Raw genomic sequence first — 13,296 nt, 5'->3', positions numbered from 1 at the left:
TAAAACACGCTGATCAGTCCCAAGTTCTTTAGATGACATATATGTTTAGTAAAAAGTACCCCACAGACAGAATGATACAATACCAAGGTTTTTTACTAAACAGTAAGGAGACCAGCCCTTACAACGCAACAATAGCATCACCAAGAGAGTTCTAAAAGTAAGACAAAAGGAGTTAACTCTTATATTGAGGAGGCAGCCCCCCCTTACAGAGAGGGATGCACCTGCTGATAAGAAGAGGGACCGTGTCCTTCACAGAACTGAACTGGCTCAAACCTCCTTTTTGAGGAGTGATTCATCATGTTTGTGCAGACACTGGGCGCTTGAGGACCAAATGTGGAAATCAAGAACAGATAATAAGGCAACAAAAGTATACCGGCCGCATGAATATCTCGACAAGTACCAGTAGCACCAGTAGTTTGTTGCAGGTGGCACCAAGATGCACCCTTTTTAGTCCCGTTTACGTTGGCACCGGTGCCATAAGAGAACTGAGTTTTTACAACTCCGGACTGTAGGATGGCATCGTAACTCCTGGTCTGCCAGAGAAAAAGAAAACATAGTAGGAAGGATCATTGTTGCTTATTCAGTGACTTTATTACTATATCTTTTAGATCAGGGGTGCTCACACTTTTTCTGCAGGCGAGCTACTTTTCAATTGATCAAGTCGTGGGGATCTACCTCATTCATATGTATAATTTATATTTACTTATTTATGAAACATATGTTTTTGTTAACAAGTTAAAGGTGTTTAATGATAATACAAGCATGTTTAACACATATAGTTAATATTGTTAACAAGTTAAAGGTGTTTAAAGATAATGCAAGCATGTTTAACACATATAGTTAATATTGTTAATAAATTAAAGGTGTTTAATGATAATACAAGAATGTTTAATACATATAGTTAATATTGTTAACAACTTAAAGGTGTTTAAAGATAATACAAGCATGTTTAACACATATAGTTAATATTGTTAATAAATTAAAGGTGTTTAATGATAATACAAGCATGTTTAACACATATAGTTAATATTGTTAACAAGTTAAAGGTGTTTAAAGATAATACAAGCATGTTTAACACATATAGTTAATATTGTTTAACAACTTAAAGGTGTTTAAAGATAATACAAGCATGTTTAACACACATAGTTAATATTGTTAATACATTAAAGGTGTTTAATGAAAATACAAGTATGTTTAACACATATAGTTAATATTGTTAACAAGTTAAAGATGTTTAATGATAATGCAAGCATGTTTAACACATATAGTTAATATTGTTAATACGTTAAAGGTGTTTAAAGATAACGCAAGCATGTTTAACACATATAGTTAATATTGTTAACAAGTTAAAGATGTTTAAAGATAATGCAAGCATGTTTAACACATATAGTTAATATTGTTAATAAATTAAAGGTGTTTAATGATAATACAAGAATGTTTAACACATAGTTAATATTGTTAACAAGTTAAAGGTATTTAAAGATAATACAAGCATGTTTAACGCTTATAGTTAATATTGGTAATAAGTTAAAGGTGTTTAAAGATAATACAAGCATGTTTAACACATATAATTAATATTGTTAAGTTAAAGGTGTTTAAAGATAATACAAGCATGTTTAACACATATAGTTAATATTGTTAACAAGTTAAAGGTGTTTAATTATAATACAAGAATGTTTAACACATAGTTAATATTGTTAACAAGTTAAAGGTATTTAAAGATAATACAAGCATGTTTAACGCTTATAGTTAATATTGGTAATAAGTTAAAGGTGTTTAAAGATAATACAAGCATGTTTAACACATATAATTAATATTGTTAACAAGTTAAAGGTGTTTAAAGATAATACAAGCATGTTTAACACATATAGTTAATATTGTTAACACGTTAAAGGTGTTTAAAGATAATACAAGCATGTTTAACACATATAGAATCCTTTCTTTCATGAAGACAAGAATATAAGTTGGTGTATTACCTGATTCTGATGACTTGCATTGATTGGAATCAGACAGTAGTGCTGATAAGGTCCGCATTTTCGAATGGAGGAGGAAAAAAAGTCCTCCTTTCTGTCCAATACCACATGAAAGTGGTTGGTTTTTGGCATCTTATTTATCCAGCTTCCGTACTCCTTTGTATACACTTTACAAGAAATACATTGTCGGCAAACTCCGTAGCTTGCGAGCTTGTGCACGCCAGCTTTCTGAGACTCTTATTTTGGTAGCGCAGGCAGGATGAAGCAGAGCTTTTATTGTGCAACTGTGCAGTCGGTCTTTGGAGTTTTGACGACAGGTACGGCGCCAGAGTCTGTTGAAATAAAGTGTTTCTCGCCTTCCAGTCGGTAATTGTAATGAGCTGGCAGCAGCCAGCGTCATCTCAGAAGACCCTCGGGTGCCGTGAATGTCAATCAAGTGACGAAAGTGACGTCATAGTGAAGATTTATGATCGCTCATTTTTAGGACTATTTTTTTAATGCCTGGTGTTTTGGAGACTGTTGGATGACAATGTCCTCTCTGGACACCCCTGGTGTGTATTATAAAGTTTGGTAGTCACTTGTCTCCTGGTGTCTGTGCAGCTGGCCAAGTACTGTGACAATCTGCTGAAGAAGTCCGCAAAGGGAATGACGGAGAACGAGGTGGAGGACAAGCTGACCAGCTTCATTACCGTGTTTAAGTACATAGACGACAAAGACATCTTTCAAAAGGTACAAACTGAGGCGTCATCTTCTTGCCACTCTATTCCCCTGACACTTGTTTGTATCCTTGACTTTAAGCTTGAAGTAGTGATAAAAATATAGTTGAATGTCTATTATTAGCCTCTTCAGAAGTTCTTTTGTCCCTTTTCCAGTTTTATGCCAGAATGCTAGCAAAGCGACTAATACATGGGTTATCTTTGTCCATGGACTCAGAAGAAGCCATGATCAACAAACTAAAGGTACATCCTGATTTGTCCCTTTTTAAATAGCCTGCTGTATTTACCCCCGTTAATGAGCCAACTCCTGAATTCCCGCAGCAAGCGTGTGGCTATGAATTCACGAGCAAGCTCCACAGAATGTACACAGACATGAGCGTAAGCGCCGACCTCATCAACAAGTTCAACAATTTCATCAAGACTCAGGAGACCGTGGTGGACCTGGGTATCAACTTCCAGATATACGTATTACAGGTGAGGAGGGAGATCCCGTTTACTGTACTCACCAGTGGTTCTCACACTTGTACCACCTCAGAAAACACTCTTCAAGTCATCAACATTAAAGTGCAGTTGCGCAGTAGGCCTAAGTATTCATTAAAAACTAAGCAGATGTTTTATATAACAGGTATATTTCATATTTTTGGCCACAAAGTTTGAACACTGACACTGTGTTTAAATATAGGAAACTAAAACTCTGTACCACTTGATCATATGTGTCAAACTCAAGGACCAGGGGGCCAGATCTGGCGCGCAAAAGTCGAGTACATTATCTTTTTTTTTTAATTAAATGTTTTCCTTCGTTCCACGTCCCAAGAGCTAGCTTCTGTAGCCGAGGATCGGACCGCCAAGTGCCCTGCCGTCGGCTTCCGCCCAGCTCACACTGCACCCGACCTCTATGGCCCCTGCTATGGGTGGTGAGCCCATAGCAGATTCTGGACCACCATCCGCCGCCTCAGGAAGGGGAAGCGGTGCACTGTCAACACCGTGTATGGTGAGGATGGTGTTCTGCTGACCTCGACTGCGGATGTTGTGGATCGGTGGAGGGAATACTTCGAAGACCTCCTCAATCCCACCAACACGTCTTCCTATGAGGAAGCAGTGCCTGGGGAATCTGTGGTGGGCTCTTCTATTTCTGGGGCTGAGGTTGCTGAGGTTGTTAAAAAGCTCCTCGGTGGCAAGGCCGGAGTTCCTTAAGGCTCTGGATGCTGTGGGGCTGTCTTGGTTGACAAGACTCTGCAGCATCGCGTGGACATCGGGGGCGGTACCTCTGGATTGGCAGACCGGGGTGGTGGTTCCTCTCTTTAAGAAGGGGAACCGGAGGGTGTGTTCTAACTATCGTGGGATCACACTCCTCAGCCTTCCCGGTAAGGTCTATTCAGGTGTACTGGAGAGGAGGCTACGCCGGATAGTCGAACCTCGGATTCAGGAGGAACAGTGTGGTTTTCGTCCTGGTCGTGGAACTGTGGACCAGCTCTATACTCTCGGCAGGGTCCTTGAGGGTGCATGGGAGTTTGCCCAACCAGTCTACATGTGCTTTGTGGACTTGGAGAAGGCATTCGACCGTGTCCCTCGGGAAGTCCTGTGGGGAGTGCTCAGAGAGTATGGGGTATCGGAGTGTCTGATTGTGGCAGTCCGCTCCCTGTATGATCAGTGCCAGAGCTTGGTCCGCATTGCCGGCAGTAAGTCGGACACGTTTCCGGTGAGGGTTGGACTCCGCCAAGGCTGCCCTTTGTCACCCATTCTGTTCATAACTTTTATGGACAGAATTTCTAGGCGCAGTCAAGGCGTTGAGGGGATCCGGTTTGGTAGCTGCAGGATTAGGTCTCTGCTTTTTGCAGATGATGTGGTCCTGATGGCTTCATCTGGTCAGGATCTTCAGCTCTCGCTGGATCGGTTCGCAGCCGAGTGTGAAGCGACTGGGATGAGAATCAGCACCTCCAAGTCCGAGTCCATGGTTCTCGCCCGGAAAAGGGTGGAATGCCATCTTCGGGTTGGGGAGGAGACCCTGCCCCAAGTGGAGGAGTTCAAGTACCTCGGAGTCTTGTTCACGAGTGAGGGAAGAGTGGATGGTGAGATCGACAGGCGGATCGGTGCGGCATCTTCAGTAATGTGGACGCTGTATCGATCCGTTGTGGTGAAGAAGGAGCTGAGCCGGAAGGCAAAGCACTCAATTTACCGGTCGATCTACGTTCCCATCCTCACCTATAGTCATGAGCTTTGGGTTATGACCGAAAGGACAAGATCACGGGTACAAGCGGCCGAAATGAGTTTCCTCCGCCGGGTGGCGGGGCTCTCCCTTAGAGATAGGGTGAGAAGCTCTGCCATCCGGGGGGAGCTCAAAGTAAAGCCGCTGCTCCTCCACATTGAGAGGAGCCAGATGAGGTGGTTCGGGCATCTGGTCAGGATGCCACCCGAACGCCTCCCTAGGGAGGTGTTTAGGGCACGTCCAACCGGTAGGAGGCCACGAGGAAGACCCAGGACACGTTGGGAAGACTATGTCTCCCGGCTGGCCTGGGAACGCCTCGGGATCCCCCGGGAGGAGCTGGATGAAGTGGCTGGGGAGAGGGAAGTCTGGGCTTCCCTGCTTAGGCTGCTGCCCCCGCGACCCGACCTCGGATAAGCGGAAGAAGATGGATGGATGGATGGAATATTATCATACATTACACTTTTTAAAATAAAATAAATATCTGATTGACTTATAATTTTAAAGTGAGTTATCCATTTAATTGTACACTGTAAAAATGACAAGTAAAAAAAAAAAAAATCCAAACTGTCTGCTCTGCTGCCTGAATTCTGTCGTAAAAAACAGTTGTACCATTTTTCCATGTACAATAATTCACCATGAAACAACAACAACTGTATATATGAATAAATGGCCTCTCAGTCGCCAGAATTTTAACGTTAACTTCAAATTTGCTGTAAAAAAAAACACCGTAAATTATACGTTGAAATGATGGGTTACCGTATTTTTCGGGTTATAAATCGCCCGGGAGTATAAATCGCACCGGCCGAAAATGCATAATAAAGAAGGGGAAAAAAACATATATAAGTTGCACTAGAGCAGGGGTGCTCATTACGTCGATCGCGATCTACCGGTCGATCTCGGAGGGTGTGTCAGTCGATCACCAGCCAGGCATTAAAAAAATAGTCCTAAAAATGAGCGATCATAAATCTTCACTATGACGTCACTTTCGTCACTTGATTGACATTCACGGCACCCGAGGGTCTTCTGAGATGACGCCGGCTGCTGCCAGCTCATTAAAATGACCGACTGGAAGGCGAGAAACACTTTATTTCAACAGACTCTGGCGCCGTACCTGTCGTCAAAACTCCAAAGACCGACTGCACAGTTGCACAATAAAAGCTCTGCTTCATCCTGCCTGCGCTACCAAAATAAGAGTCTCAGAAAGCTGGCGTGCACAAGCTAGCAAGCTACGGAGTTTGCCGACAATGTATTTCCTGTAAAGTGTATACAAAGGAGTACGGAAGCTGGACAAATAAGATGCCAAAAACCAACCACTTTCATGTGGTATTGGACAGAAAGGAGGACTTTTTTTCTCCTCCATTCGAAAATGCGGACGTTATCATCACCACTGTCTGATTCCAATCAATGCAAGTCATCACAATCAGGTAATACACCAACTTATATTCTTGTCTTCATGAAAGAAAGGAATCTATATGTGTTAAACATGCTTGTATTATCTTTAACCACCTTTAACTTGTTAACAATATTAACTATATGTGTTAAACATGCTTGTATTATCTTTAACCACCTTTAAGTTGTTAACAATATTAACTATATGTGTTAAACATGCTTGTATTATCTTTAACCACCTTTAAGTTGTTAACAATATTAACTATATGTGTTAAACATGCTTGTATTATCTTTAACCACCTTTAAGTTGTTAACAATATTAACTATATGTGTTAAACATGCTTGTTTTATCTTTAACCACCTTAGTTGTTAACAATATTAACTATTTGTGTTAAACATGCTTGTTTTATCTTTAACCACCTTAGTTGTTAACAATATTAACTATTTGTGTTAAACATGCTTTTATTATTTTTAACCACCTTTAACTTGTTAACAATATTAACTATATGTGTTAAACATGCTTGCATTATCTTTAAACACCTTTAACTTGTTAACAATATTAACTATATGTGTTAAACATGCTTGTATTATCTTTAACCACCTTTAAGTTGTTAACAATATTAACTACCGTATATGTGTTAAACATGCTTGTATTATCTTTAACCACCTTTAAGTTGTTAACAATATTAACTATATGTGTTAAACATGCTTGTATTATCTTTAACCACCTTTAAGTTGTTAACAATATTAACTATATGTGTTAAACATGCTTGTATTATCTTTAACCACCTTTAACTTGTTAACAATATTAACTATATGTGTTAAACATGCTTGTTTTATCTTTAACCACCTTAGTTGTTAACAATATTAACTATTTGTGTTAAACATGCTTGCATTATCTTTAAACACCTTTAACTTGTTAACAATATTAACTATATGTATTAAACATACTTGTATTATCATTAAACACCTTTAATGTATTAACAATATTAACTATATGTGTTAAACATGCTTGCATTATCATTAAACACCTTTAACTTGTTAACAAAAACATATATTTCATAAATAAGTAAATATAAATTATATATATGAATGAGGTAGATCCCCACGACTTGATCAATTGAGAAGTAGCTCGCCTGCAGAAAAAGTGTGAGCACCCCTGCACTAGAGTATAAGTCGCACTTCTCAGTTTTTATAAGTTACCGCCAATGTTGAAATGATCAATTTTCATAGGTACGGAAGGAGCGGGTAGCATCTTTTTTTCCCACAATGCACTTCTGCCATGACCCGCTCCCGCCAAATTTGTATTGGTTGACGTGTGTGTGATTGTTGATATACGCCTATAGTCTCTTGCGTGAATGAGATGAATAATATTATTTGATATTTTAAGGTAATGTGTTAATATTTTCACACATAAATTGCTCCAGACAAACTATGAAAAAAACTGCGATTTATAATCCGAAAAATACGGGACGTTAAAATACGTTAAAATAACTGAGCTGCCTGTCTACAGAGAAGGCAACAAAATGATATTATGATCAAATGCATGTGCAATTCCATAATAATATCACGAGGCGAATCCTTATACATTTATATTGATTTATTACTCACTGTTACAAGTGGCCCTCTGAGGGCAGCCATGACTGCCATGTTGCCCTCAGAGAAAACCAGTTTGACACCTCTGCACTAGATGGTACCAGTAGCGGTGCACGTAGCACGGTTTTGAGAATGACTGGAATAAATGCTACTGTATATGTTTGCAGGCTGGAGCGTGGCCACTCACACAAGTCCCCTCCTCCACGTTTGCCATCCCACAAGAGCTGGAGAAGAGTGTGCAGATGGTGAGGTGGTTCAATTGAGCAACTACTTTAAAGTAGCAGTAGAGTGGGAGCACAAGTTGCCTTTATATTGTAGCAATTATCATATATATACAGGTAAAAGCCAGTAAATTAGAATATTTTGAAAAACTTGATTTATTTCAGTAATTGCATTCAAAAGGTGTAACTTGTACATTATATTTATTCATTGCACACAGACTGATGCATTCAAATGTTTATTTCATTTAATTTCGATGATTTGAAGTGGCAACAAATGAAAATCCAAAATTCCGTGTGTCACAAAATTAGAATATTGTGTAAGGCTAATACAAAAAAGGGATTTTTAGAAATGTTGGCCAACTGAAAAGTATGAAAATGAAAAATATGAGCATGTACAATACTCAATACTTGGTTGGAGCTCCTTTTGCCTCAATTACTGCGTTAATGCGGCGTGGCATGGAGTCGATGAGTTTCTGGCACTGCTCAGGTGTTATGAGAGCCCAGGTTGCTCTGATAGTGGCCTTCAACTCTTCTGCGTTTTTGGGTCTGGCATTCTGCATCTTCCTTTTCACAATACCCCACAGATTTTCTATGGGGCTAAGGTCAGGGGAGTTGGCGGGCCAATTTAGAACAGAAATACCATGGTCCGTAAACCAGGCACGGGTAGATTTTGCGCTGTGTGCAGGCGCCAGGTCCTGTTGGAACTTGAAATCTCCATCTCCATAGAGCAGGTCAGCAGCAGGAAGCATGAAGTGCTCTAAAACTTGCTGGTAGACGGCTGCGTTGACCCTGGATCTCAGGAAACAGAGTGGACCGACACCAGCAGATGACATGGCACCCCAAACCATCACCCAACCATGCAAATTTTGCATTTCCTTTGGAAATCAAGGTCCCAGAGTCTGGAGGAAGACAGGAGAGGCACAGGATCCACGTTGCCTGAAGTCTAGTGTAAAGTTTCCACCATCAGTGATGGTTTGGGGTGCCATGTCATCTGCTGGTGTCGGTCCACTCTGTTTCCTGAGATCCAGGGTCAACGCAGCCGTCTACCAGCAAGTTTTAGAGCACTTCATGCTTCCTGCTGCTGACCTGCTCTATGGAGATGGAGATTTCAAGTTCCAACAGGACCTGGCGCCTGCACACAGCGCAAAATCTACCCGTGCCTGGTTTACGGACGTCAATGCTAAAAGTACTTTGTCTGTGTTAGCGCTTACAATAACAACATTACTAATATTTTGGTTAATATTCAGGTCACGAGATGTTAATAGAGTATTGTTTGCAGGGTTAGGTTGGTTATTTAGATAGTTTTTGTGGGCAAAATATTGTCATGGCAACGGATGTAGTGTTCCCATCATGCTTATAGGCAAGGTCACTCAACATCTACTGCTCTAGCTCAGCTGACTGATGACTGGCTGTCACAAATGGATGTCAAGAAGATGGTTGGTACTGTCCTGATTGACTTTAGTGCGGCATACGATGTCGTAGATCACAACATAATGATCTCCAAACTGAGAAAATATGGTTTTAATAGTATGTCACTTTCTTGGATGTTGAGCTATCTATCAGGAAGATCACAGGGAGTGTTTTAATGGTAGCTTATCTGCGGCGTGCCTCAAGGAAGCTGCTTAGGTCCTTTACTTTTTGTTATTTTTACTAATGATCTTCCCTGTGTTAGAACAAACACCAATATGGTGACGTATGCAGATGTACAGTACTGCCTCGACCTTAAATGACCTAGAAAATAACTTCAATCAGAACCTGGAGAGAGTGTCCCGCTGGGTAAATGATAGTAAACTTGTTGTGAATATTGACAAAACAAAAATAATTATTTTTGGATCCAGGCATATGCTTGTTGATGACCCTCAGCTTCATATTTCAATGTCAGACATACGTATAGAGCAGGTCAAAAAAGCAAAACTACTTGGTGTGCTATTAGACAGTCAACTGTCATGGTCCCATCATGTTGATGGTATTTCAATGAAAATGGGAAGAGGTTTAGCCATGGTAAGGAAGTTATTAGATTGGTAAGGAATCTATTAGACAGTCAACTGTCGTGGTCCCATCATGTTGATGGTATTTCAATGAAAATGGGAAGAGGTTTAGCCATGGTAAGAAAGTTATTAGATTGGTAAGGAAGCTATTAGACAGTCAACTGTCGTGGTCCCATCATGTTGATGGTATTTCAATGAAAATGGGAAGAGGTTTAGCCATGGTCAGGAAGTTATTAGATTGGTAAGGAAGCTATTAGACAGTCAACTGTCGTGGTCCCATCATGTTGATGGTATTTCAATGAAAATGGGAAGAGGTTTAGCCATGGTCAGGAAGTTATTAGATTGGTAAGGAAGCTATTAGACAGTCAACTGTCGTGGTCCCATCATGTTGATGGTATTTCAATGAAAATGGGAAGAGGTTTAGCCATGGTCAGGAAGTTATTAGATTGGTAAGGAAGCTATTAGACAGTCAACGGTCGTGGTCCCATCATGTTGATGGTATTTCAATGAAAATGGGAAGAGGTTTAGCCATGGTCAGGAAGTTATTAGATTGGTAAGGAAGCTATTAGACAGTCAACTGTCGTGGTCCCATCATGTTGATGGTATTTCAATGAAAATGGGAAGAGGTTTAGCCATGGTCAGGAAGTTATTAGATTGGTAAGGAAGCTATTAGACAGTCAACTGTCGTGGTCCCATCATGTTGATGGTATTTCAATGAAAATGGGAAGAGGTTTAGCCATGGTCAGGAAGTTATTAGATTGGTAAGGAAGCTATTAGACAGTCAACTGTCGTGGTCCCATCATGTTGATGGTATTTCAATGAAAATGGGAAGAGGTTTAACCATGGTAAGGAAGTTATTAGATTGGTAAGGAAGCTATTAGACAGTCAACTGTCGTGGTCCCATCATGTTGATGGTATTTCAATGAAAATGGGAAGAGGTTTAGCCATGGTAAGGAAGTTATTAGATTGGTAAGGAAGCTATTAGACAGTCAACTGTCGTGGTCCCATCATGTTGATGGTATTTCAATGAAAATGGGAAGAGGTTTAGCCATGGTAAGGAAGTTATTAGATTGGTAAGGAAGCTATTAGACAGTCAACTGTCGTGGTCCCATCATGTTGATGGTATTTCAATGAAAATGGGAAGAGGTTTAGCCATGGTAAGGAAGTTATTAGATTGGTAAGGAAGCTATTAGACAGTCAACTGTCGTGGTCCCATCATGTTGTTGGTATTTCAATGAAAATGGGAAGAGGTTTAGCCATGGTAAGGAAGTTATTAGATTGGTAAGGAAGCTATTAGACAGTCAACTGTCGTGGTCCCATCATGTTGTTGGTATTTCAATGAAAATGGGAAGAGGTTTAGCCATGGTAAGGAAGTTATTAGATTGGTAAGGAAGCTATTAGACAGTCAACTGTCGTGGTCCCATCATGTTGATGGTATTTCAATGAAAATGGGAAGAGGTTTAGCCATGGTAAGGAATTTATTAGATTGGTAAGGAAGCTATTAGACAGTCAACTGTCATGGTCCCATCATGTTGATGGTATTTCAATAAAAATGGGAAGAGGTTTAGCCATGGTAAGGAAGTTATTAGATTGGTAAGGAAGCTATTAGACAGTCAACTGTCATGGTCCCATCATGTTGATGGTATTTCAATGAAAATGGGAAGAGGTTTAGCCATGGTAAGGAAGTTATTAGATTGGTAAGGAAGCTATTAGACAGTCAACTGTCGTGGTCCCATCATGTTGATGGTATTTCAATGAAAATGGGAAGAGGTTTAGCCATGGTCAGGAAGTTATTAGATTGGTAAGGAAGCTATTAGACAGTCAACTGTCGTGGTCCCATCATGTTGATGGTATTTCAATGAAAATGGGAAGAGGTTTAGCCATGGTAAGGAAGTTATTAGATTGGTAAGGAAGCTATTAGACAGTCAACTGTCGTGGTCCCATCATGTTGATGGTATTTCAATGAAAATTGGAAGAGGTTTAGCCATGGTCAGGAAGTTATTAGATTGGTAAGGAAGCTATTAGACAGTCAACTGTCGTGGTCCCATCATGTTGATGGTATTTCAATGAAAATGGGAAGAGGTTTAGCCATGGTAAGGAAGTTATTAGATTGGTAAGGAAGCTATTAGACAGTCAACTGTTGTGGTCCCATCATGTTGATGGTATTTCAATGAAAATGGGAAGAGGTTTAGCCATGGTAAGGAAGTTATTAGATTGGTAAGGAAGCTATTAGACAGTCAACTGTCGTGATCCCATCATGTTGTTGGTATTTCAATGAAAATGGGAAGAGGTTTAGCCATGGTAAGGAAGTTATTAGATTGGTAAGGAAGCTATTAGACAGTCAACTGTCGTGGTCCCATCATGTTGATGGTATTTCAATGAAAATGGGAAGAGGTTTAGCCATGGTAAGGAAGTTATTAGATTGGTAAGGAAGCTATTAGACAGTCAACTGTTGTGGTCCCATCATGTTGATGGTATTTCAATGAAAATGGGAAGAGGTTTAGCCATGGTAAGGAAGTTATTAGATTGGTAAGGAAGCTATTAGACAGTCAACTGTCGTGGTCCCATCATGTTGATGGTATTTCAATGAAAATGGGAAGAGGTTTAGCCATGGTAAGGAAGTTATTAGATTGGTAAGGAAGCTAATAGACAGTCAACTGTCGTGGTCCCATCATGTTGTTGGTATTTCAATGAAAATGGGAAGAGGTTTAGCCATGGTAAGGAAGTTATTAGATTGGTAAGGAAGCTATTAGACAGTCAACTGTCATGGTCCCATCATGTTGATGGTATTTCAATGAAAATGGGAAGAGGTTTAGCCATGGTAAGGAAGTTATTAGATTGGTAAGGAAGCTATTAGACAGTCAACTGTCGTGGTCCCATCATGTTGATGGTATTTCAATGAAAATGGGAAGAGGTTTAGCCATGGTAAGGAAGTTATTAGATTGGTAAGGAAGCTATTAGACAGTCAACTGTCGTGGTCCCATCATGTTGATGGTATTTCAATGAAAATGGGAAGAGGTTTAGCCATGGTAAGGAAGTTATTAGATTGGTAAGGAAGCTATTAGACAGTCAACTGTCGTGGTCCCATCATGTTGATGGTATTTCAATGAAAATGGGAAGAGGTTTAGCCATGGTCAGGAAGTGCTCCACCTTCTTGACATCCTCAACAATGCCTCAAGTCATACAGTCCTTGCTTTTCTCTCATCT

At 40.1% G+C, this 13,296-nt stretch overlaps 1 protein-coding gene across 1 annotated transcript in view; it reads left to right on the top strand.

Moving 5' to 3' along the window:
• cul2 (cullin 2) overlaps nucleotides 1-13,296 on the top strand; it is an 87,787-nt gene that overhangs the window by 38,673 nt on the left and 35,818 nt on the right. Inside the window, exons 13-16 of the mRNA XM_061964867.1 lie at nucleotides 2,574-2,702; nucleotides 2,846-2,932; nucleotides 3,011-3,163; nucleotides 8,048-8,125. Coding sequence (XP_061820851.1) covers nucleotides 2,574-2,702; nucleotides 2,846-2,932; nucleotides 3,011-3,163; nucleotides 8,048-8,125 — 447 coding nt within the window. The remainder of the gene's footprint in view (nucleotides 1-2,573; nucleotides 2,703-2,845; nucleotides 2,933-3,010; nucleotides 3,164-8,047; nucleotides 8,126-13,296) is intronic.

This window comes from Nerophis lumbriciformis, linkage group LG07, assembly GCF_033978685.3.
Source record: "Nerophis lumbriciformis linkage group LG07, RoL_Nlum_v2.1, whole genome shotgun sequence".
Lineage (NCBI taxonomy): Eukaryota > Metazoa > Chordata > Actinopteri > Syngnathiformes > Syngnathidae > Nerophis > Nerophis lumbriciformis.
This window is presented reverse-complemented; position numbering and strand designations above follow the sequence as displayed.